This window comes from Sinohyriopsis cumingii, chromosome 4 (genome assembly GCF_028554795.1).
Source record: "Sinohyriopsis cumingii isolate HCF-2022 chromosome 4, ASM2855479v2, whole genome shotgun sequence".
NCBI classification, from domain to species: Eukaryota; Metazoa; Mollusca; class Bivalvia; order Unionida; family Unionidae; genus Sinohyriopsis; species Sinohyriopsis cumingii.
Window position 1 is genome coordinate 55,567,567 of NC_142964.1, and position 24,223 is coordinate 55,591,789.

The 24,223-nt window shown below is 35.4% G+C and overlaps 1 protein-coding gene across 2 annotated transcripts in view; it reads right to left on the reverse strand.

The window, feature by feature from the left end:
* Positions 1–24,223, reverse strand: part of LOC149801203 (uncharacterized) — a 76,659-nt gene that overhangs the window by 20,732 nt on the left and 31,704 nt on the right. The window contains exons 3-6 of one of the 2 annotated variants that reach the window (XM_089955245.1): positions 23,964–23,998; positions 14,355–14,913; positions 9,228–9,332; positions 3,891–3,909 (exon numbers count right to left, since the gene is read on the reverse strand). In XM_089955245.1, the coding sequence (XP_089811371.1) occupies positions 3,904–3,909; positions 9,228–9,332; positions 14,355–14,913; positions 23,964–23,998 (705 nt within the window). In that variant the 3' untranslated portion in view covers positions 3,891–3,903. The remainder of the gene's footprint in view (positions 1–3,890; positions 3,910–9,227; positions 9,333–14,354; positions 14,914–23,963; positions 23,999–24,223) is intronic. The other variant, XM_089955244.1, reaches the window with a different exon arrangement.

Here is a 24,223-nt window from a genome sequence, read left to right on the forward strand (position 1 = left end):
GCTAAGTTCAGTATACAAAAATACAAGATTACAAAGTCAACTAGGCTTAACAAACACCTGGGACTACTAAATTAGCAAAAACCAGCAGGTTCCAATTGTTAATAATAGCAGAAAAAATTCAAGGAAGTCTATCCAAAACTAATACTGAAAAAGAACCCGTCTTTGATAAAGTTATACGAGGGTAAAAAGTGTTGTGTGACCGGATTACTATGTATAAAAATATCACTATTCATGATATACGTAATGTGAATGAAATGATCTGTAACAAACAATAAAAAGGATAATGGCAAGTCCACAAACTGCAGTTTATGCATGGATAGGAAAAGCTAAACGAAATACCTACCCTCTGCAAGAAAACTGCATCTATCAATTCTCAATCACTGGCAACATGTATAAGGGTATGAACATAACATGTCAAGCTGTATATTACGCTTACTGAACAAATGGAAGATTATCTAATTAATATACTTGTATGTGTATCTTCTTCATTATCAAACCCATCTGAGATCTATTTATATAAGGATATATTACAAGTTTGATCAAAAGTGGACCACAAATAAGGCCTGCAAAATGGTAACACGGTTGGCCAATCAGATGCAATATCACCTCATTAATATGCACAGATTCTACACATTATTGAATTCATCCAAGATTTGTATGATACAAACCCATAACCTAAGTCAGACTGAATCAGATCAGAAATATTGCCCTCCCCCAGTGATAACATACAAATGCAGAGATGGACAATGCACAGCGGCTGATGCAAGCAGGGTTATACCATTGGTCTAATGGCCAGGTGAGCTAAATCTTTAAGCAAAACCTTCATGCAAACTTTCTATGACCTTGACCTGATGGTCATGTGGACAAGTAAGCATGCAACAGTCTTAGCCTCATAACGAGTTACGCCAAGTATCACGAGTTACGCCAAGTATCACGAGAATCAAGCAGAGGACAAAAGAGACAGAAGCTAAACAGCAAAAGTTCAACCAAGATGAAAACATAAATTTTATATGATAGACCTTTGCCCCTAGGTCACTGCGGGATTCATGGCTAATTAATATGATGACAATCTATCACGGGATTGAGGAAATATAACCAAATAAAAAACTTTACTAACAAACTGGTTTGGCAGTGAAGCTGCCAGAAAAGTAAACGGTATATCTGTTGCTGACAAAAATAGAATATTGGTAATAATATGATATTCCAAATAAAAAGATAAACACTATACATGGATAAAAATGACGTTAGAAATAATCAGACTGCAATCAGTGGCTACACCTGTTTTTAACACAGGAACAATTTTTTTTATCATTTCAAAATTTTAAACTTTTAATTAACATTATATAGGAAGTATTGTGCTGACACTGGGAAACCATCTACAGTATAAAAATCAAACAATGTTCTCATACTTGAAACAAAAATCAAGTGTTCTTAAAATCTGCTCAAGAAGCTATTATTGCATTCATCCCCATAAGACAGAATTTACTGTGTGGAATCACAGGCTATGAGTAACCTTGAAGTATCAGACAGAAGCACATTCAATACTTGCTTTGATTAACCCCTACAGGGAAGGCCTCACATGAAAAGCTAGAAGCATGCAGATCACTCAACCATCTCTATTCAATGACATGTACAATACACAGCTGATGGCAACACAGCACAATATACAATGTAGTTATTAACAAGGAAAGTTTACCACTGAATAAACATGTTTGTTGTTACTTCAAACTGAATTATCAGAAAGGGCCTTCTGGTTTGGCAAGGATGTAAACAGGTTAGGCATGGATGAATCAATGTGATCAAAAACACAATGATCATTATCCCATTTTAAAATGGTGGTTGCTGAGACCTTTGCTTTTATGGGCAAGTTTCACAATAGGAATATAAACAACATCCAATAAATAAACTTTTAAAACAAAATTTCAACGAAGTCATTAAAGCAGGAGCATGTTTTTGTTTTTTTGTTTTTTAACAAAGCTTTAACAATTTTAGTCCTATCACTGCGATGTCTACTGTGTGGCAATTTATAGTGTTGTCTAGTACTGAGGCATCATGTCCCATCCGCTCACATTATCCTGACACCAGGCTGACCAGTCCTAACACTAACTTTTTAATGCTGAGCACCAAACAAGGGAGCTGCTAGTACCATTTGGTCTTTGGTATGATTTGACCAGAGTTTGAACCCTTGAGGCAGACACTCTAGCCACCAGAGCTGTATAAAGCATGCAATAAAGGTCAGAGACATATCTTTTGTAGAAAGGAACTTGTCAAGATGCATCCAACCACAAAGTTTCACAATTTTCATCAGATTAGTATTCATACAACATGTGATCAAGAACTAAAACTTTAGAAAGTAGTGATCACTAAGATGTATCCAAGTGTCTAGAAAGTATAGTATGTATTCAAAAACCTATGTAGTATAGTCATGACCCAAGTGTAGTATAGTCATGACCCAAGTGTAGTATAGTCATGACCCAAGTGTAGTATAGTCATGACCCAAATGTAGTATAGTCATGACCCAAATGTAGTATAGTCATGACCCAAGTGTAGTATAGTCATGACCCAAGTGTAGTATAGTCATGACCCAAATGTAGTATAGTCATGACCCAAGTGTAGTATAGTCATGACCCAAGTGTAGTATAGTCATGACCCAAGTGTAGTATAGTCATGACCCAAATGTAGTACAGTCATGACCCAAGTGTAGTATAGTCATGACCCAAGTGTAGTATAGTCATGACCCAAGTGTAGTATAGTCATGACCCAAGTGTAGTATAGTCATGACCCAAATGTAGTATAGTCATGACCCAAGTGTAGTATAGTCATGACCCAAATGTAGTATAGTCATGACCTAAGTGTAGTAAAGTCATGACACAAATGTGTATAGTCATGACCCAAGTGTAGTATAGTCATGACCCAAGTGTAGTATAGTCATGACACAAATGTGTATAGTCATGACACAAATGCAAAATGTTAAACTAAGCCAGTAAAATGTAAAATATTGACCACAGTGACTATTTTGGTTGTTGTTGTTGTTGCAGGGTTTAATGACATTTTTCAGCACAAGATAGGCTATATATGGCAGCCAGTATAAATGGTGGAGAAAGAACCATCAACCCATGAGAAGCTACTGGCAAGCTTTCTCATATACCCACATTGGCCGAACCCAAGACTTGAACCCATGCAGACAGAGGTGAGATGGCAGTGATACATAATGGTGAGCATTTTAGACCACTGAGCCACTTGGAGCCCCAACTATTTTGGTATGGGTGTATATGTAGTACTAGAGATGTGTACAATTATCTAGTATAATGATAAAAGCATTAACAGTGAAAACATCAAATTGAACCAACATTAGTGCAGTGTGCAATATGGGTCATAGTGACCTACATTTTAGATGAAATTGTAGTACTCTAGTTACATCCTCTCACCAAGTTTCATAATTGCTGGTATAACATTAATATATGACAGACAGTAGATTAAAAATCAGTGTGAGCAGGAACTAAATACATAAAACACAGATGGCCCTTTTTCGAAAGTATGGTGTGAGCTAACACTGAAAGAATTCCAATTATATGAACAGAACAATATGTGCAGAGTACAATCTAGCAAAATCTATAATGAGTTCATGTCCATTTGTAATGGATGGATGAAAGAAGGAAATGAACAGAGGTTGGCATGCTGTCCATAGCAAGTACGTGTTAATTGGAAATAAATACATGATGCAAAATAAACTGCTCTTAACATCCAAAATGAATTTAAGAGACAAATTTAATACTAAGAGTACAGCCATATTTCAGCAGAAAACAAATGCACAATGATCCACAAATAAACTTCATTTTCAGCACAGCTTGTAAAAATAAATCAAGATGCTGAAGAAAATATACAACTACCTTTATCCTTACATTATTTCTGAAATAATAATTTCTACATCATGTACATCAATTTTCATCATTGTGAAAATCTATTTTAGATCGTCATCAGATCTTAATGGCACCAAGTCATCAATGATATTTTTTAGTTTTTTTTAAACATGGAAAGATATATGCCATCTGTATATTTAATACATTTACCTATGAATGATACCAGTGAAAAATTTTTAAAAAAGTAAGCAGGGTTAAATGTGGAATTCTCCTAGAGTTTCAGAACATGTTAAATCAGACAGCTAGAGTTGTTAATTAATAATTGTAAAATAATTTACTCTTAAAGTTAGCTAGGTAAATTAAAAAAACAACACTTTTATATTAAACTTTTCAAACAGGATTAGAATAACATTTGAATTAAGACAGGATTAGAATAACATTTGAATTAGGACCAGATTCGAATAACATTTGAATTGACAGGATTAGAATAACATTTGAATTGGGACAGGACTAGAATAACATTTGAATTAGGACAGGATTAGAATAACATTTGAATTAAGATCAGGATTAGAATAACATTTGAATTATGACAGGATTAGAATAATATTTGAATTATGACAGGATTAGAATAACATTTGAATTAGGACAGGATTAGAATAACATCTGAATTAAGATCAGGATATGACTGAAACCATGGTTCTTGCAGGACAATCAACATCAGCCAGCTTACATTTCCAAGGCATCTTGTCTCGGATGCTTCTGCTCCATAGGTTTTCCATTTTGCATATGGTTGACTTTTTAAAGAAAAGGTAACCCCTGTGATTTTTCCCCAATGGTTGCTATGAAAGCAGTATATTTTTAAATAAAATCAATTTGTTTTTAATATCTGGAAGATGAGATTGACTTAGGTTTGTATTTTCCATGGCTAGACCTTACATCTGATGTGCATTTCAAAGGAAACTGCAAACTCTGCGTGGTTATTTTCACTTCCTGACCTTCTGAGTACAGTATAAAAAAAAAACGAACCATTAACATTTTTTTTCCATGTATTTGAAAACTTCATAACATGCACTGACAGAAAAATGATTATGTCTACACTGAAAATTCAATTCTGTACTTCAAGGACAGGAAAGCGTACTTTTTATTATTTCAAGGACAGGCAAAGTGTACTTTGTATTATTTCAAGGACAGGCAAAGTGTACTTTGGATTATTTCAAGGACATTTGCCCAGTACAGAGAAGAAACCCTTTTGATCAGATGTGTGCTTCAAACAGAACATATTGTATATATTTGCTTCCAAGTCCAATTGCAAAACAAAACTGACCCTAATCTGATAAAGCATATCAGAGTCTACGTTGTTTGTTCTACTTATTAGTCATAACAAACTGCACAGACCCGGATCTTAAGACGCATCATGCAATGGCAGATCTGAATAAGTGCCGTTTGCGTTTGGTCACGAATTTAAATGAGTATGTATACCATAGTTCTATTATCAATCATCAAAATTAATGTCAATCAAAGTTGAGTAAAGAAGTGAATGCATGTTAACTTTCTCCACATTGTTAGAGTTGTAGAGCAAACAACTATGCCCTGTGCCTTCCCCACTTTAATTGGTACTTCAAAAAACCCCAAGTGGAACTTTATACAAACTCCTACGCATATGGGATTATGTATTCTTACATGATTGGGCCTATTTAGGCTGCTGTACTTTTGTGAAGTCAGCCATACTCATGCACTGGAATTTGATATGCTGCAATGGTACAGGTTCCTCTCGTGTTAAAAAAACCATATGAACTTTATTTGCGCATACTTTATTTACCTGACAACTGATCATGCAAGAATAATGATAATACATGATTTGCTTTGTCCCCAAATTTAAAATTTAGCGTATCTGTAAATATTTTTTAAAAATGTGGAATAGGGCCAAAGACTGATGATAAAACGTATCTTACAGTACAGCTCACATGATTTTTTATTTCTCCACCCAGTTAATGCCCTCCACACTAGCTGTGTGAAAGCACTGTGTTCGATGGGTAAATGCATACGAACTCACTACTGAGACTCTGCATGCATCCATTATGCAAAATGGTAACAGCTGAATAGACAATGTATGACAACTACACTAATAAAATCAGATACCAATGGAGAATAATTTTTAACAAACAAAATATCATTTCAAAATTTGGTAATCAATATCTATATTAAGAAAAGGTTTCTATGCACGACTTCTATTTACCAATATTATGACACTCTATGTTGAGTTTAACAAAGCAGTCTACCAATTTTCTATGCACGACTTCTATTTAACATTATTATGACACTCTATGTTGAGTTAAACAAAGCAGGCTACTAATTTTTTATGCACGACTTATATTTACCAATATTATGACTATGTTGAGTTAACAAAGCAGTCTAAAAACATTTCTATGCACGACTTCTATATAATATTATTATGACACTCTTTGTTGAGTTAAACAAAGCAGTCTACCAATTTTCTATGCACGACTTCTATTTACCATTATTATGACACTCTTTGAGTTAAACAAAGCAGTCTACAAATTTTCTATGCACGACTTCTATTTACCATTATTATGACACTCTTTGTTGAGTTAAACAAAGCAGTCTACAAAATTTTCTATGCACGACTTCTATTTACCATTATTATGACACTATGTCGAGTTAAACAAAGCAGTCTACCAATTTTCTATGCACGACTTCTATTTACCATTATTATGACACTCTTTGAGTTAAACAAAGCAGTCTACCGATTTTCTATGCACAACTTATATTTACCATTATTATGACACTCTTTGAGTTAAACAAAGCAGTCTACCAATTTTCTATGCATTACTTATATTTACCATTATTATGACACTCTTTGTTGAGTTAAACAAACCAGTCTACCAATTTTCTATGCATTACTTCTATTTACCATTATTATGACACTCTTTGAGTTAAACAAAGCAGTCTACCAATTTTCTATGCATTACTTCTATTTACCATTATTATGACACTCTATGTTGAGCTAAACAAAGCAGTCTACCAATTTTCTATGCATGACTTCTATTTACCATTATTATGACACTCTATGTTGAGCTAAACAAAGCAGTCTACCAATTTTCTATGCATGACTTCTATTTACCATTATTATGACTCTATGCTGAGTTAAACAAAGCAGTCTACCAATTTTCTATGCACAACTTATATTTACCATTATTATGACACTCTTTGTTGAGTTAAACAAAGCAGTCTACCAATTTTTTGTCATAAATTGTGGAGAGTGGATATCACTGACATCTCAATTGATGTTGCTACTATATTTCAAAGAAATCTTTCACAATGACATGACAAGAGTAATTGCTTTCTGCTTCTCTGAGCAGCATAAATTTATCCCATATATATAAAGGAAACATAATCCATGAAATATGCTAAATTTCAATAAACATGCACAGCTATTTAAAGTCTGTTTAAATAAAGAAAACAACACAGAACACACAGCACTATAAAATATTTAAACTGAAATGTGAGCCACATATTTACAGGGTAAAAACAGATCAGGAAAACTGAAATGTGAGCCACATATTTACAGCATATATACGGATCAGGAGAACTGAAAGTCAATGACATTTCAATAATGACCAGTTTTCAGTGGCTACTCATAGCTTCAAGTATTCTACTTCAGTTACTAATTTAAATACAAGAAACAAATACAAAAACAATACAGAAATAAATAAATGTAACTGAATGTGAAAGGCAAATGATATTTATAAAAAGTCATTGTAACTGGACCCAGATGTTAACCACGGATCATTTGATTCTGTACTTTTCCCTCCAGCTGCAACACCAGTGCTTTCACTTCAGAGATACTGATAGATTTTATCTACGGGGGGGGGCACTTGTCACCAAAATAAGGGGGAGAACAAAAAGGAGGGAGAGGAGGAAAGGGCCATAGTTCAATATTTACATAACAATTCAATATCAATCTATCTTTCTTCCAGATCCACTTTTTAAGTCCTACTGAAATCAGAATCTTTAAAAATGTTGTCTCAAATTGTATAAGCATTAATCTGTTCATTTTCTCTAAGCAGTATGAATATTGTTCTGTGCTGAGATGCCACTGTGAAAGGGGCATAAACATAGCTATCTTAACCAGTCTGGAAACTGTTATTTATGGTTGTTAATTTCTGACAACTTACACTTACTGACTTTGGATACTTCTGCTCCCAATTAAGATTTTTCACATACATAAGCTCACTTCTTGAATCTGCATTTTAATGATTACTATGCCAATGAACTACCTGCATTTTAATGACCACTATGCCAATTAACTACCTGCATTTTAATGACTACTATGCCAATGAACTACCTGCATTTTAATGACCACTATGCCAATTAACTACCTGCATTTTAATGACTACTATGCCAATGAACTATCTGCATTTTAATGACCACTATGCCAATTAACTACCTGCATTTTAATGACTACTATGCCAATGAACTACCTGCATTTTAATATCTACTATGCCAATGAACTACCTGCATTTTAATTACTATGCCAAATTAACTATCTGCATTTTAATGACTAATATGTCAATTAACTACCTGCATTTTAATGACCACTATGCCAATTAACTACCTGCATTTTAATGACTACTATACCAAATTAACTACCTGCATTTTAATGACTACTATGCCAAATTAACTACCTGTATTTTAATGACTACTATGCCAAATTAACTACCTTTTCCATAATGCTGTATTTGGATTATAAGTCCATCAATGTCAGTCTACTTTTTCAGACGGGTATTTTGATCAAATAAAAATCTTTATTTTCTAATTTCAGTTTTTAATTCTTATTTATTACATTTGTCTGAACACTTATAGGGCTATATGTAGCTATGCTCAATGTATTTGAAAACATGCATTTTTAAGAACTTTCATCTTTATTAGATTTACCTGGGTCTCATTATTGCATATTACTGGTATTTTTAAAACAAAAACCCTAAGATATTATGCCAAGAGCTGATAGTTTACTAACTCTAAAATATTCAAATTTGCAAGGTGGTAACATGGAAGGACCTTTTTCTTAACCCTCGATCCACCCCCCACCTTCATGTCTGGAGATGCAAAAAGGCATGTGAGCTGTACTGTAGCTATGAATCAATACAAATCTGAAATATGATCTGCTTGTTCCAAAGGTAATACTAGATTGGACTCTATGATTTATACTAGATTTGACTCTATGATTTATAATAGATTTGACTCTATGATTTATAATAGATTTGACTCTATGATTTATAATAGATTTGACTCTATGATTTATAATATATAAATGCAAAAAGATGACATCCATTCAATTAATATTACCTTATTCAATATGGCCATCTCTCTCTCTAGTTCCGCTATTCTCTTCTCTTTGTCATCTAGAGTTTTTTTTAATCGTCGGTTTTCCTCACGCTCTTTCTCCAGCAACTAAAGCAGACAGAAATACAGTTAATTTATTATATTAAGGAAAAGGAACATAGACATAGATGTAAAAATGTATAAGATGTACAGGAAAACCATTACCTGACTACAGTATCTAAATGACATGCATGGCTGACCACATTTTGCCAACAATATTTAAACATTTGACCCTTTATTTCATAAAAAGTTTAATTATGTCAAATGTACATGATTTAAAGATAATATCTAATAACTCTATGTAATGGTACACTGTACTGTAGTGTTTGTACTCCTTTCAACCTTTAAAGTAAAACATAATCCCAAACTAATGACGAGAACCTGAAACGTGTACACATGACACAAATGCTCATGTCAATATGCTGTAATTGATATGAGTAAAAGGTGTATGAAGTAAATATTTTACAAATCGAATTTCAATGAAAGCTTCCTAATGTAAACCTTATACCAAAATTCAGTTTCAATCCTTTAAATTTTATTGAGTAATAACTGAAGGGCATGTTTCAAGTAAAAAAACAATCAGAATCTAAAGTGGAGGCATGAAGAATAGTGAACTTATCAAGATGGATGCACTTATCAAGTGTCATGATTCTAGGCACAACTTTACCGAAGCCAGTAAAATGACAAATGCAGGTCATGATGACATTATTTTGTGGTAAGGGTATGGCACTAACAGAGATTCATACAAAGATCTGGTTTGATGATTTTAGCATCAACAAAGATAAGACTTTGAACACAAAATTTAACCGATAAGTGCAGCATGAAATAAAGGTCGCAGTGTCCTACATTTGTGATGATGGTGTAGTACTCATCAAGATGCATTCCCTCAGCAGCTCTCACAAATGTAGGTAAAACAGAATATATACAGGAAGCAAAGTCCTAATTGGACCTGAAGTAAATGCAATCATCTACCTAAGCTAGTTAAATGTGAAAGTGGCTAATGTGAGATACTAATAGAGATACCTAGAATCATATAGATTAATCACTCTAATGAGACCCTATGTGAGATACTAAAAGAGATACCTAGAATCATATAGATTAATAATTCTAATGAGACCCTATGTGAGATACAAAAAGAGATACATAGAATCATATAGATTAATAATTCTATCATGAACTGAACTTAATAAATGAACAAACTACATAATTTAATTAAAGTCAGTGAAGCACGAAATATATATCACAATGACCTATTCATCAAGATGCATTCCCTTACCAACTTTTCTGATATAAGGCATAAAAGTATTAATACAGTGTGCAATACAGCAGCTAAATGCAAGAACTTAATCAATAATATACACCAAATGTACATGTACCAATTTAATACCCTTAGCCCCCTGCCCTTGGGGGTAGGTACATACCCTTAGCCCCCTGCCCTTGGGGGTAGGTACTATGAAGCTCACTCAAAATGTTTGGCCTAGGACCTAAGAAAAGAGAACGGTTAACATTCATTGGGGGTGTATTGATGTGTATGCTTTTATCCATGTGAACGTCAATGCTGAAGGAAATACAACAGCTCATATCTACTTTGCCAAGGTGAGTGAATAAGTCTTTTGCTGAAATCCCATGTCTATGATGATCCATACAAGTTACAATAACAATTTTTTCATGATGGCCACCATCATGGCCATACTGGAGGTCAGACATTGGACATTACTAAATGTAAGATGGAAGGCACCATTTTCGTTTGGGACCAACATGACACAATAAGAAGTCTTTTGGTAAAAACCCCATGCTGATATGACCATCAAGGTCACTAGCAAACACATGATCTTTAATGGCCATACTGAATGTAAGATCATTACAATGTCGACTTAGCCCCAACTTCATGTAGACAACATAAATCATTCTGCAAAAACCCCATGTCAATATGTTGTTGTAGGGTTTAACGCCATTTCTCAGCACAAGATATGCTATAAATGGCAGCCAGCATCAGTGGTGGAGGAAGAACCTGGAAAAACCCTGGAAAGAACCACCGACCCGTTGAGAAGCTACTGGCAAGCTTTCTCATGTACCCACACTGGCTGAGACTGAGACTTGAACAGACAGAGGTGAGACAACAGTGATCCATAACAATGAGTGCTTTAGACCACTCGCTACTCCCATGTCAATATGACTACCCCTTCAGAAGAAGTTAGAACAAGATCTCCAAGATGACTCCATTTTCTAACTGAACCAACTACACATCAAGACTTCTATTGAAAACCCATTCTGATTTGTCTTCTGTTTACTACCAAAGTAGTGATAATATTTTCAGTCTGGCTGCCATGGTGGCCATGCTAGGTCAGTTCCATTTATGCCAGAGGTGTGATCAGTTTCATTTACGCTAGAGGTGTGATCAGTTCCATTTATGCTAGAGGTGTGATCAGTTCCATTTTCATGTTGGACTAATTAAATATCTTAAAAGGTCTTCTGGTGAAAACACCCAAAAATATGACTTTCTGTTTAGAAGTAGCAATAATGCAATTTTCAAGATGGCTAACATGGCAGCTATATTGGAGGTCACACTGGGATCATTTTCATTTTTGTCCAACTAGACATCATACGAAGTCTTCTGGTTAAAACCCCATTGCAATATAACTTTCATTCTGGAGGAGTAGCTATAAGATTTTCAAGATGGCTGCCATATTAATACTGGCATTTAGATCAGCATAATTTTCATTTGGACCCATAATAAGCCTTCTTATAAAAAACACTGAATGACCGTCCATCATCTTCCGCTCCATTATCTGCTGTCAATATCATTATCTGCTGAGTCAATATCATTATCTGCTCACTCAATATCATTATCTGCTCAGTCAATATCATTATCTACACAGTCAATATCATTATCAATATCATTATCTGCTCAGTCAATAGCATTATCTATAGTCAATATCATTATCTACTCAGTCAATATCATTATCTACAGTCAATATCATTATCTGCTGAGTCAATATCATTATATGCACAGTCAATATCATTATCTGCTCAGTCAATATCATTATCTGCACAGTCAATATCATTCAATATCATTATCTGCACAGTCAATATCATTATCTGCTCAGTCAATATCATTATCTACACAGTCAATATCATTATCTGCCAAGTCAATATCATTATCTGCTCAGTCAATATCATTATCTGCACAGTCAATATCATTATCTACACAGTCAATATCATTATCTGTTCAGGAGAAGTAGCTGCATAAAGATTATTAAGATGGACATCAAGGCAGCCAATTTGAGGACAATTTTAATAAAGCAAGAACTATATATTTGCATGAAAAAAGCTGTTTTTTAATTAATTTTTTTTTAAAGCTGGTAAGGCCATCCACTACGAAGAAGCATATATAAAATTTGCCAAATTTGGGAGGTTTATCATTTTAATATAGAATGTAGAATTTCACAGAGATTTCTGTGAAATTCTACATATCAAAATGACTAACTCATAAAAAGGACTACTGATGAAATAGATTTTCAAGGGGGCCACTATGGCAAGTAGATTTTCAAGATGGACACTATCAGCCCTACTGAATGTCATATCAGCACTTTCATCATTTATGATCAAATGGACATCACAAAAAATCTCTTAGTCAAAATGCCAAGTCACTGCAACCATCTGTTTAGAAGTAACCATAATACAATTTTCAAAATGTTACCATTCTGGTCATTTTGTATATGTCAAATCAGCATCATTATCATATACACTGCTGTACCAACCAAACATGATAAGATGTTGCTTGGCAACAAGATTTTCAAAATGGCTGCCATTCTGGCCATACTGTATGTCAGATCAGCATCCTTTTCACATACACTGTAGTACCAACCAAATATGATTAGAAGTTGCTTGGCAACAAGATTTTCAAAATGGTTGCCATTCTGGCCATATTGTATGTCAGATCAGCATCATTTTCACATACACTGTAGTACCAACCAAATATAATTAGAAATTGCTTGGCAACAAGATTTTCAAAATGGTTGCCATTCTGGCCATATTGTATATCAGATCAGCATCATTTTCGCATACACTGTAGTACCAACCAAATATGGTAAGAAGTTGCTTGGCAACAAGATTTTTCAAAATGGCTTAAGAGGCATCCATATTGTGTCCATGGGGCACAATTTTCATTTAAGACCAAATAAACATTAGGATGAATGTACTTTTAAAGTTTAGTTACAATCCTCATAATAGTTTAGAAGTAGTGATAAAAATTTTGTTTTAAGTCCACTCCCCCGCCGATGTGTCCTATTACACTTGTTTTAGATTAAGGGTAGGTGAGTAGTTTTTTTTTATAAAAACATTATGTATATTATAATGATTAGTATATATAATGCACTAAGCACTTCAAGTACTGGGCTAAACTGACTCAATTGGATGCACAAATCAATTTTGAATTTATTTTTGTTTATGGTGGGGGGGGGGGGAGAGGACAAAAGTGCTAGGGTCAGCACCAAAAAACATGGACAGCCTAGAACCCTAGGGCTATCAGAATGATGTGTTCGGACTTCATTATTTTGAATTCAAGTAGCCTAATGGGCAAGTAAAAAGTTATAACGATTTCATAACTTGTTTCACATACTTTCAACTACAAATATCTTTTACATGGATGAATAGTTATTTAGGACAAGCAAGGAAGTCTTAAAGCTAAGAGTTTAATATTAAACAGCTTTTTCTGGGCTAGTGAAATTTAGCTGGGCTACCAAGTTATTTTCCTGGAGTACACTCATCAAAATAACATTAAAAATTGTATGCACCATTACTAAATGAAGATATTAGCATTAATGAAAACCTGATTTGGGAGCAATGACAACTCAGTCAGTTGGTGGAGCATCAGACACATAATCCAAGACTCTCAGGTTCAATACCCATCATGACAAGCCTGGGCTGGATGCCTTGGTATGTCCTTTGGAAAGCTTCTATTTCCTCGGCATGATAGTGTCAATAAGGCATTAAAAGTGCCCGTAAAACCATCAAAAATAAAAACAAACAGACCTTGATGTCCCACAGTGTTAATTCATTTATAGATAGTAAGTAGCAAAAAACAAATACCTTTTCCAATTTGGCTTTCTCATCATCTTTCTCTTTGTTTAACAGTGGAGAAGTAGTAATTGGACCCAATGAGCTTCGTGCACCTTGTTCCCTATTCCTCAACCTCTGGTAGCTTTGATTCTGCAACTCCGTCTCCTGTTGAGCCCGTTCCTGGTAGCGGGCTAAAATACTTGCAACTGGCCGAATAATTTCTGCTTTGCTTTTTGGTGACAATGGCTCACTGGGTTTCGAGTCTCTATTGACATATGGGTATCTTGTAAGCACAGACGATGATAAAGATGATGATGACGATGATGATGTGGAAGACAAGGGAGTTTTAGAATCCTGATCACTAGTATTGGAAGGTAACCTTGCTTGTCGAACTTGTTCTGAGGATCCAACAGTATATCGTGATGGTGCACTCCCTTTGTTGTAGTAAGTACTGCGTGGAGGTTGTTGTTCCCGAGCTGATGTGGTAGTATGTTCTGAACTGTCAATTAAAGTCAGATTAGTATCGGACTGACTAACAGCACTGTCGTAATCCTGATTATCCTCCAGATCAGCCTCCAAATCTGATGGACTACAAATTAAAAATTGTATTATTATTAACACCAATGCTTCTTGTTATTTTTTAATACTATTTTTTCAATGGAATAGATGTGCTTTACATTTCTGAAATACTGTCTGTAATAATTGTTAATAATTAGTTCATTCCTTGCCATTTCAATAAATGATTTAAGACTGGTCCTCTTGACCTTTTATCATTTACTGAACATGCCATTTCTTCTCGTTTTGAATCAGAGCATTAACATAAAATTTTAGATATTTAAGTAATGATAATAATTTCTAGATTACCAATATGGCGACCATATTGAATGTCTGAAGGTCACTATTTCAATTAAAGACCAACTAGACATTATAAAAAGTCATTTTAGTGAAACCACAAAGTTGATATGTTCTTCCATTAAGGACCTGTAGAGGTAAAAAGATTTTCAAGATGACCACTTTGAATGCCATTCTGGATGTCAGAATGGCACTATTTTCATTTAGGACCAAACAGACCTTGGGATAAATGTGCTAATAAAGTTTCATGGCAATCCTCTGCGAAGTTTCACGAATTGTAATAACAAACATATGTTAAATTCAAGATGTTGGAAGGAAGACTCACACACCAGATGATCAATGAAAGATCACCTCACACAAGATAAAAATTACAAGTTTTTTCATTTCTGGTTCATAAATAGATCCAACTACTGAATATACTCGCTCATAAGACAAGTCAAACTGTAAACTGCACAGACTCAGATCTGCTGTTGCATAATGTGCTGGCAGATCTGGGTCTATGCAGACTGATAGGATTAATCAGTATCACATAATATAGACCATGATCTGCAGGTGCATTTGCAACAGCAGATTAAGATCTTTGTTGTTTGACAAGCCTTATAAGCATGTACATTCAGGGCCTCAAGGCAGATTAGTTCTTAGCTAATTGTGTTACAATTTTTAAATAAAGTCATTATTATTATTATTATTATTATTATTACTATTATTATTGTATCTTTCTTCATATGATAGTCAATAAAAAAATAAACTTACTTCTACCTTTCGCACCCTCTTAATTGCTTGGATCCTTAGTTAAATTTTAAAAAACATAAAATCTGAACATGTACTAAACTGAAACGTTGAATTTCTTCCATGAAAATTTCTGTTTAAATGAGACACTCTGAAAACTGGTTAACTTTTGTAAACTATAATATTAACTCAATCTGATGGACAACCATTTGCTTATTTCTCGGAAATACCAAAAATATAAAGGGCAAAGATTAGTTCTTGACTAGCATTCAGTTTTAACTGAAATGTCAAAATGCTGCAGAGCTACTAGCCATCAAGGATCTGCTCAACTGCAGGTAGATATATGTTTTCTTGTAACAAAATATTTAATTTCTGATTGTATATGTGAAATTTTTACATCAGCTGCATTAAAATGAAAGCACAAAATCAAAATTAAATAAACAGTGTATGCTGTCATATTTCAGTTTATCTATAACTAAAGTCAAACGTGTACATGTTGCATGTTTTCACAAAATGTAGTTTTGGGGGGATAAAACTAATTTCAATTATGTAATAGTGCATGCTGTCATATGTCAGTGTATCTATTAACTGTGTAATAGTGCATGCTGTCACATTTCAGTTTATCTATTAATTATGTAATAGTGCATGCTGTCATATTTCAGTTTATCTATTAATTATGTAATATTGCATGCTGTCATATTTCAGTGTATCTATTAATTATGTAATAGTGCATGCTGTCATATTTCAGTGTATCTATTAATTATGTAATAGTGCATGATGTCATATTTCAGTTTATCTATTAATTATGTAATATTGCATGCTGTCATATTTCAGTGTATCTATTAATTATGTAATATTGCATGCTGTCATATTTCAGTGTATCTATTAATTATGTAATAGTGCATGCTGTCATATTTCAGTGTATCTATTAATTATGTAATAGTGCATGCTGTCATATTTCAGTGTATCTATTAATTATGTAATATTGCATGATGTCATATTTCAGTTTATCTATTAATTATGTAATAGTGCATGCTGTCATATTTCAGTGTATCTATTAATTATGTAATAGTGCATGCTGTCATATTTCAGAGTATCTATTAATTATGTAATAGTGCATGCTGTCATATTTCAGTGTATCTAATAATTATGTAATTGTGCATGCTGTCATATTTCAGTGTATCTATTAATTATGTAATAGTGCATGCTGTCATATTTCAGAGTATCTATTAATTATGTAATAGTGCATGCTGTCATATTTCAGTGTATCTATTAATTATGTAATAGTGCATGCTGTCATATTTCAGTGTATCTATTAATTATGTAATAGTGCATGCTGTCATATTTCAGTGTATCTATTAATTATGTAATAGTGCATGCTGTCATATTTCAGTATTCTTCTGACTGAAGTTAAACATATGTACATTACATGTCTGCACAAACTGTAGCTATTTTGGGGAAGAACCTGTTTTAATTATCTAATACTTACCCGCACTTATTGCATTGCTGTAACTGTCCTAACAGTAGTCCCCAGTCAAGTATTCCCTCCTCCCAATGGAGATTAAACTGAACCTCAGTCCACTTCCAACAAATGGAATATTGTCCTTCTTTGAGTTGGAGCAAGACTGGAAGGACATCAGAGTAGGGACGAAGGAGGGCATTGGGCAGTAATAGCAGGTAAGTATTACAATAATTACAATTCATTTTACTACCCCCATACTTTAATACCAGTAAAACATTACCTGCTATTATTACACTGTGGAGTTTGCAAGCCCAGTGTTAGGTTGATGACCCAAGATAATCTACCAAAAGTGAACTGACAGTACCATGCTGTCAGTAGGGTTCTCTATTGCATGCTGGACCATGGTTTGATCCAGTTGGGTACACTGTATAAATGCCCTCACATTGGTTTCACACTGATTGAAGATTAAATGATGAAAAGTGGCAGTGAATCTGCCAGTATGTGGCTTTCATGGCATCATCCTACAGGAAGAATGATTCAAAAAGGCACAAAACGCAGCACTAGTCCTGACCTCATATGCTCTGATTTTCATGTATGAAAGGTAACTCTCTGTGAGAGATTGATAAGTCAAACAATATACCTCAAGTTGTTGGCTGCCAAAATATCAGATGTACCTTAAGAGGGAGAAAAGATGGCTATAACCATTACTTTTATTTTTTTTTATTTTGACAGATTGAAGCATAAAGCTAAAAATGGGCACAGGAGTCTATCTTGACCCATCATAGATAGCTGATTCTTGGCTAGAAAACCAAACTGGCAAAGAAAAAAGATCAAAAAATAAATACCAGTACCAATGAACCATAAACAACCCTTTTCAGCTGATAACGCATGAATTTTACCAGGGACAGAAGGAAGATTATTTTAAAGTTCTCAAAGGAAGCTTCACTAAAAGGTTAACAAGGAAGATCAATGACTAAAGAACACACCTGTGGTTCCACCTCAATGTTAATGTGTGAAAGACTGGACTGGTCTCTGTAGCTCAAAATATTTTCTTGGTTTCAAAAATTTGTGATCTGACCCCATAGTGAAGGCCCTAAAGAACATGCAAGAAGTGGAGAAGGTTGCCCCATAGTCCTTAATGGCGGATACTGAGAAATCTTTCTTCAAGATGAGAAACTGCAACTGCGCAAAAACCTTCCCTGAGTTTTCCATAATACCACATAGTGATGAAATCTGGATCCCACTGGGATCTGAGCACACAGGGTTCCTTGTTAGGTTTCCAGTTTTCTAGAAGCTTTAACTGGAGAAACTGCATATGAAGTCTTCCTAAGGAAAGAAGTCTGCTGCTGAGTTAAGTCCCAGTAGAGCAATGAAATCTTCTGATCCATCTTGCTAAGAGTGAAAGTATCTGAGAGATCCCAAAGCTGCTTTCAATCTGGAGTAAAGGTCCCTGAAATCAACGAATTCCCTGCAGATCATCATGTCTGGAGTAAAGGTCCCTGAAATCATGGAATTCTCTGCAGATCCTCATGCATAGCTGCCAACCTTCCAGGCTCACAATTAGTGAAAAGAGGGATAAAAAGTCATGAATTTGGACATGAATTTGTGAAAAATACCATGACAATAACTCCATCCACTCTGATCAGTCCATCCATTCTGACCGTCAACACTACCCTATATCAAGTTCGCAAAATAAAACTAAAACACTATATATATGCAGAAATATTTATTTATCAAGACATGATTCTGTGGCAGACTTGAACTTCCTCAACTGCTTGATCATAAATTTGTTTTCTAAACAGTTCAGACTTCTTGCCTGCTGATTCATCTTGGTGACTAAAATTGCTGACAAATTTTCTGCAGCTAAGGAGGCCCTAAAGTCTGTCTTATTTTTCCTCACTAAAGAAAATACTCTTTCGTTGTCACTGTTGCTGTGACTAATGCACAGAAGCTGCAGCATTTTTGGTTCTTCCACAGGAAAATTTGGAAGAGATTTTCGAGTCCGGGAACATTTGTCAGAACAAATGTTTAGCATGGTCTCCAGCTGATAAAGGTAGATTGTGTTCGACAAGAAAACTCACAAATAATGCTTCAGCATTGGTAGCTTGCAGGTCTTCCGCCAATGGTTTAAAATATTCAAGAGCTGAAATCTGCGAATTCTTAATTTCCCCAACTTCTATGTGTTTTTTGCAACTGACGTGCTTCCTCACATCGTCTCTGCAATGGCACACTGAGTGCAAAAAACATGATGAATATCAATGTTTAATGGCAGAATGCACGGCCAATTTTTGACATATTCCAAATTAAACTTCACTTTTTGAGTAATACGTTTCTTTTTCCTTGGTGGTGAAGACATTTTCAAGATCTTACATGCGATGCTAACGGTAACTCAAATCAGTGTTGGTGACGCATGCGCTGAGCAAAATTCCGGTTAGGCCCCAGTTTCTCTCAAAAGCATTTGTAAAACTACTCTTATACATATAGATTAAAACAGGCTAAAATGCTTGCTACCGGGCCAACTGTACTAATTGGCTGTAGATCTACTAATATTGTGACCAGCAGTACCGGACAGTTTTGGCAACTGTGAATATCACGACTAGCACTAAACATGAAATCGTTCATTTTATTAAAGATTTAAAATAATTGAGGATTGGAGAATTCGTGAATTTTTGGCTTGCGGCGTGAATCCATGAATCGCTGAAAAAGTCGTGAAATTCACACCAAATTTGTGAGGGTTGGCAGCTATGCCTCATGTCTGGAGATTCTATTTGGGGGAACATGAACCATTTGACGGGTGATAAAATTCATCCCCATATAAACAAACTCCTGGTTAGACCTAGATGAGTCATCACTGTGTCCCAACAGAGTCATCAAAGTATTGGAGGATGGGGAATCCAACAGACAGGCAAAGTCATCAAAGTCTTGGTAATCCAACAGAGATACAAAGTCATCAAAGTTTTGGAGGATGGGGAATCCAACAGACAGGCAAAGTCATCAAAGTCTTGGGAATCCAACAGAGAGACAAAGTCATCAAAGTCTTGGAGGATGGGGAATCCAACAGACAGGCAAAGTCATCAAAGTCTTGGAGGATAGGGAATCCAACAGAGAGACAAAGTCATCAAAGACTTGGGAATACAACAGAACGGCAAAGTCATCAAAGTCTTGGAGGATGGGGAATACAACAGACAGGCAAAGTCATCAAAGTCTTGGAGGATGAGGACCCTGTGGATCATAAATAAGTCACTATTACGCCAATCACTCTTGCAAAGGCTCTGGAAAGAGAAGCTACACTGAAAGAACACAAAAATGAAAAGATCTGTCCCAAAAACTAACCACATAAATTTCTCTGGGCTGGGAAGATTGTGATGTGAAGAAATACATGTTGGAGATCTATCAAAACCATCCATTTATTTGACCTGAGAGCACTCCTGAGGTTGCCTCCATCTTAAAATGATCTAGAAGAAACTTGTTCAATAGAGACATTCAGTAATAGATAAAATGTTTCCCCCTTTATTTGGAACTAAGATGACTGAGAAATAAATAAAATCCCTCACTTTGGATGTTTGTCACCCTCTTTACTGCACCATACCTTTTAAGGGTGTATCCCACTTCCCACAGAGATAAATTGGAACTGGTGGAACCAAATCGGAGTCATTCCAAGGTGGAGTCATTCAGAGGGTGAAACCAAATTGGAAACATTCAGAGGGTGGAACCAAATCATAGTCATTCAAAGGGTGGAGTCATTCAGTCATTCAGAGGGTGGAACCAAATCAGAGTCTCAGTACTCTCCTTTACGTGCAAAAAGCAAATATCTCCTGTGAGATCCAACCAAGCCTCAGAATAATGGCTAACTGGCACCTACTGGATGATTGAGAAAAAAGGATTTGACAGGAACAGTATATGACTCCCTAGAAATATTGCCTCCATTCTACAAGACTGGGGAGGGGTCTGCAGACTTCTCCCTTGGCCTCTGAGGCAACCTTGTGAGAAAGACACACTGAAAGGAGTTTTATACTGGGTTAAGGATAAGGATTTGGTTGTTTCTTTGTGCGTTTAACAGCAAAGCCTTTAATGTCTTCAAACTCAAGAGGGCCCTGGCATCCATAGGGTGCATGAAATATGGAGACCCCAAATGAAAAGGTCCCTGGTTTTTCTGGGAACTCATCTGTGTTAACCAGAATTGATCGTTTGTTGTCCTTAGAGACTTTTTGACTTAGGATTTGTCATCATGTCTCTGCTTACAGGGAGAGGGTTGGGCAGTATTGGGACCAACCCTTTCTTCCTCTCTCCCTTGTGGGACACATGTCTACATTAAAACATGGGACACATGTCTACATTAAAACATGGGACACATGTCTACATTAAAACATGTAGTACACGCTAAGCAGATGAGCCTTTTATGATCACATTTACCAACATACTGAATACTAAAAGGAAATACAAGAATTAAACTATGTACAGGAACAAGAATTGGATAGGCAATACTTACCCTAACACCAGTGACTTATAGGAGATGAAAATATAAAAGGCAACCTGTCACTAGCAAGGTATTTAAAAGCCCAAAGTCAACAAAAAAGGGAAAGAGATGCATAAAAATTACACATGGGCTGGGGAGAAAATGATGACTTGAAAAAGGATACAACTAACAGAAATGCCATAAGATGACTTTGATGATGAACGTGTTATGTGCCAATGGGACATATGAGAACTGCACAAAGTGTGCCAATGGGACATATGAGAACTTCACAAAGTGTGCCAATGGGACATATGAGAACTGCACAAAGTGTGCCAATGGGACATATGAGAACTGCACAAGGTGTGCCAATAGGACATATGAGAACTGCACAAGGTGTGCCAATGGGGCATATGAGAACTGCACAAAGTGTGCCAATGGGGCATATGAGAACTGCACAAAGTGTGCCAATGAGACATAAGAGAACTGCACAAGGTGTGCCAATAGGACATATGAGAACTGCACAAGGTGTGCCAATGGGACATATGAGAACTGCACAAAGTGTGTCAATCAGACATATGAGAACTTCACTAAGTATGCCAATGGGACATATGAGAACTGCACAAAGTGTGCCAATAGGACATATGAGAACTTCACAAAGTGTGCCAATGGGACATATGAGAACTGCACAAGGTGTGCCAATGGGGCATATGACAACTGCACAAAGTGTGCCAATGGGGCATATGAGAACTGCACAAAGTGTGCCAATGGGACATAAGAGAACTGCACAAGGTGTGCCAATAGGACATTTGAGAACGTCACAAAGTGTGCCAATGGGACATATGAGAACTGCACAAGGTGTGCCAATGGGACATATGAGAACTGCACAAGGTGTGCCAATGGGACATATGAGAACTGCACAAGGTGTGCCAATGGGACATGAGAACTGCACAAAGTGTGCCAATGGGACATATGAGAACTCCACAAAGTGTGCCAATGGGACATATGAGAACTGCACAAAGTGTGCCAATGGGACATATGAGAACTGCACAAAGTGTGCCAATAGGACATATGAGAACTTCACAAAGTGTGCCAATGGGACATATGAGAACTGCACAAAGTGTGCCAATGGGACATATGAGAAATGCACATGGTCAAAGGAAAAGAAGGATGATATTCCACTTGTCAGAAGTCAACTAAGGTATAAGACTGGAGTAATGTTGTTTTTAATTCTAGACCTTCAATTTTCTAAATGGAGGGAATAACCTTGTGGTACCAGCTCTGTACTCCTTTACCTATCTACTGGCACACTGTGATATAAAAGCCCCTGTACAAAGTGTGTCTGGGGTATGGGATCATCTATTGGCACACTGTGACTTATCAGCCCCTCTACTATAGTAACTATCATACTGATCATGTAGGCATTCAACACCGACTATTTCATTAATGGGTGTCAATTTTAAGAATTTGATTCTGTATACCTTTAAATGGCAATTATTCACTTTATTTAGATCATCCTACATCTGTATTCCTTTGGAAGGTCATTATTTACATGCCCCAAGAAGTACATACGGCAAAATCAATGTTAAAGTACATGGACATTTTTGGAAAAGTTCAACCTAATTTTCATGCAGTGTGATGTCACAGTGAAAGCTACACATATTGATAAACAAATACACACTACCCTATAGTGTGACTTCATATGCTCTATTTTTATCCCAGTGTAGTACTTGGTTACCATTTTAGAAGTCCATAACAACCAACTGATAATATTCATCTGAAAGTTACTTGATGACACTTAAGGTGCAGAGCATTCAATAATCAGGACTGATTAGACTTTGTTTAAACAAAATTAGTATTAAATTTTAAAATAATAATTTATATTTAAGGTGAGTGCATACATGACTTTAAATGAGGTAAGGGATCTTCACTCTGTGCTAAAGTCAGATCCAATATCTGGTCAATGCAAAACTTTGCAAATACATGTAAATTGGATAAAACTTTGCAAATACGTGTAAATCAGATACCAAGCCATGGACTTCTGATTTCCCATAGTGCATCTGATAATTATGATGAACCAAAATGGTGACCTCAGGTCTCTGCTTAGTTTTAGCTACACTGCTCTATACAAACGTCTTCTTACCTCTTATTTCTGTTGACACCAAATCCTCTTGGTACCTGAAAAAAGACAATGTCCACATTTATGTAACCATGACAACTGATTAAAAAAAACTGACCATAATTGCAAATTTAGGTATGTTTTGGAACACAATTATTTAATTTAGTTTAATTCCTAACCCTCCCACACTCATCATCTTTTGTTACAATCGCTGCTGCAACCTCATTTAAATCTTTTTTCAAGTTTTGTGAGTCCTAGAATAAAATTGCTAAATAAATAATAAA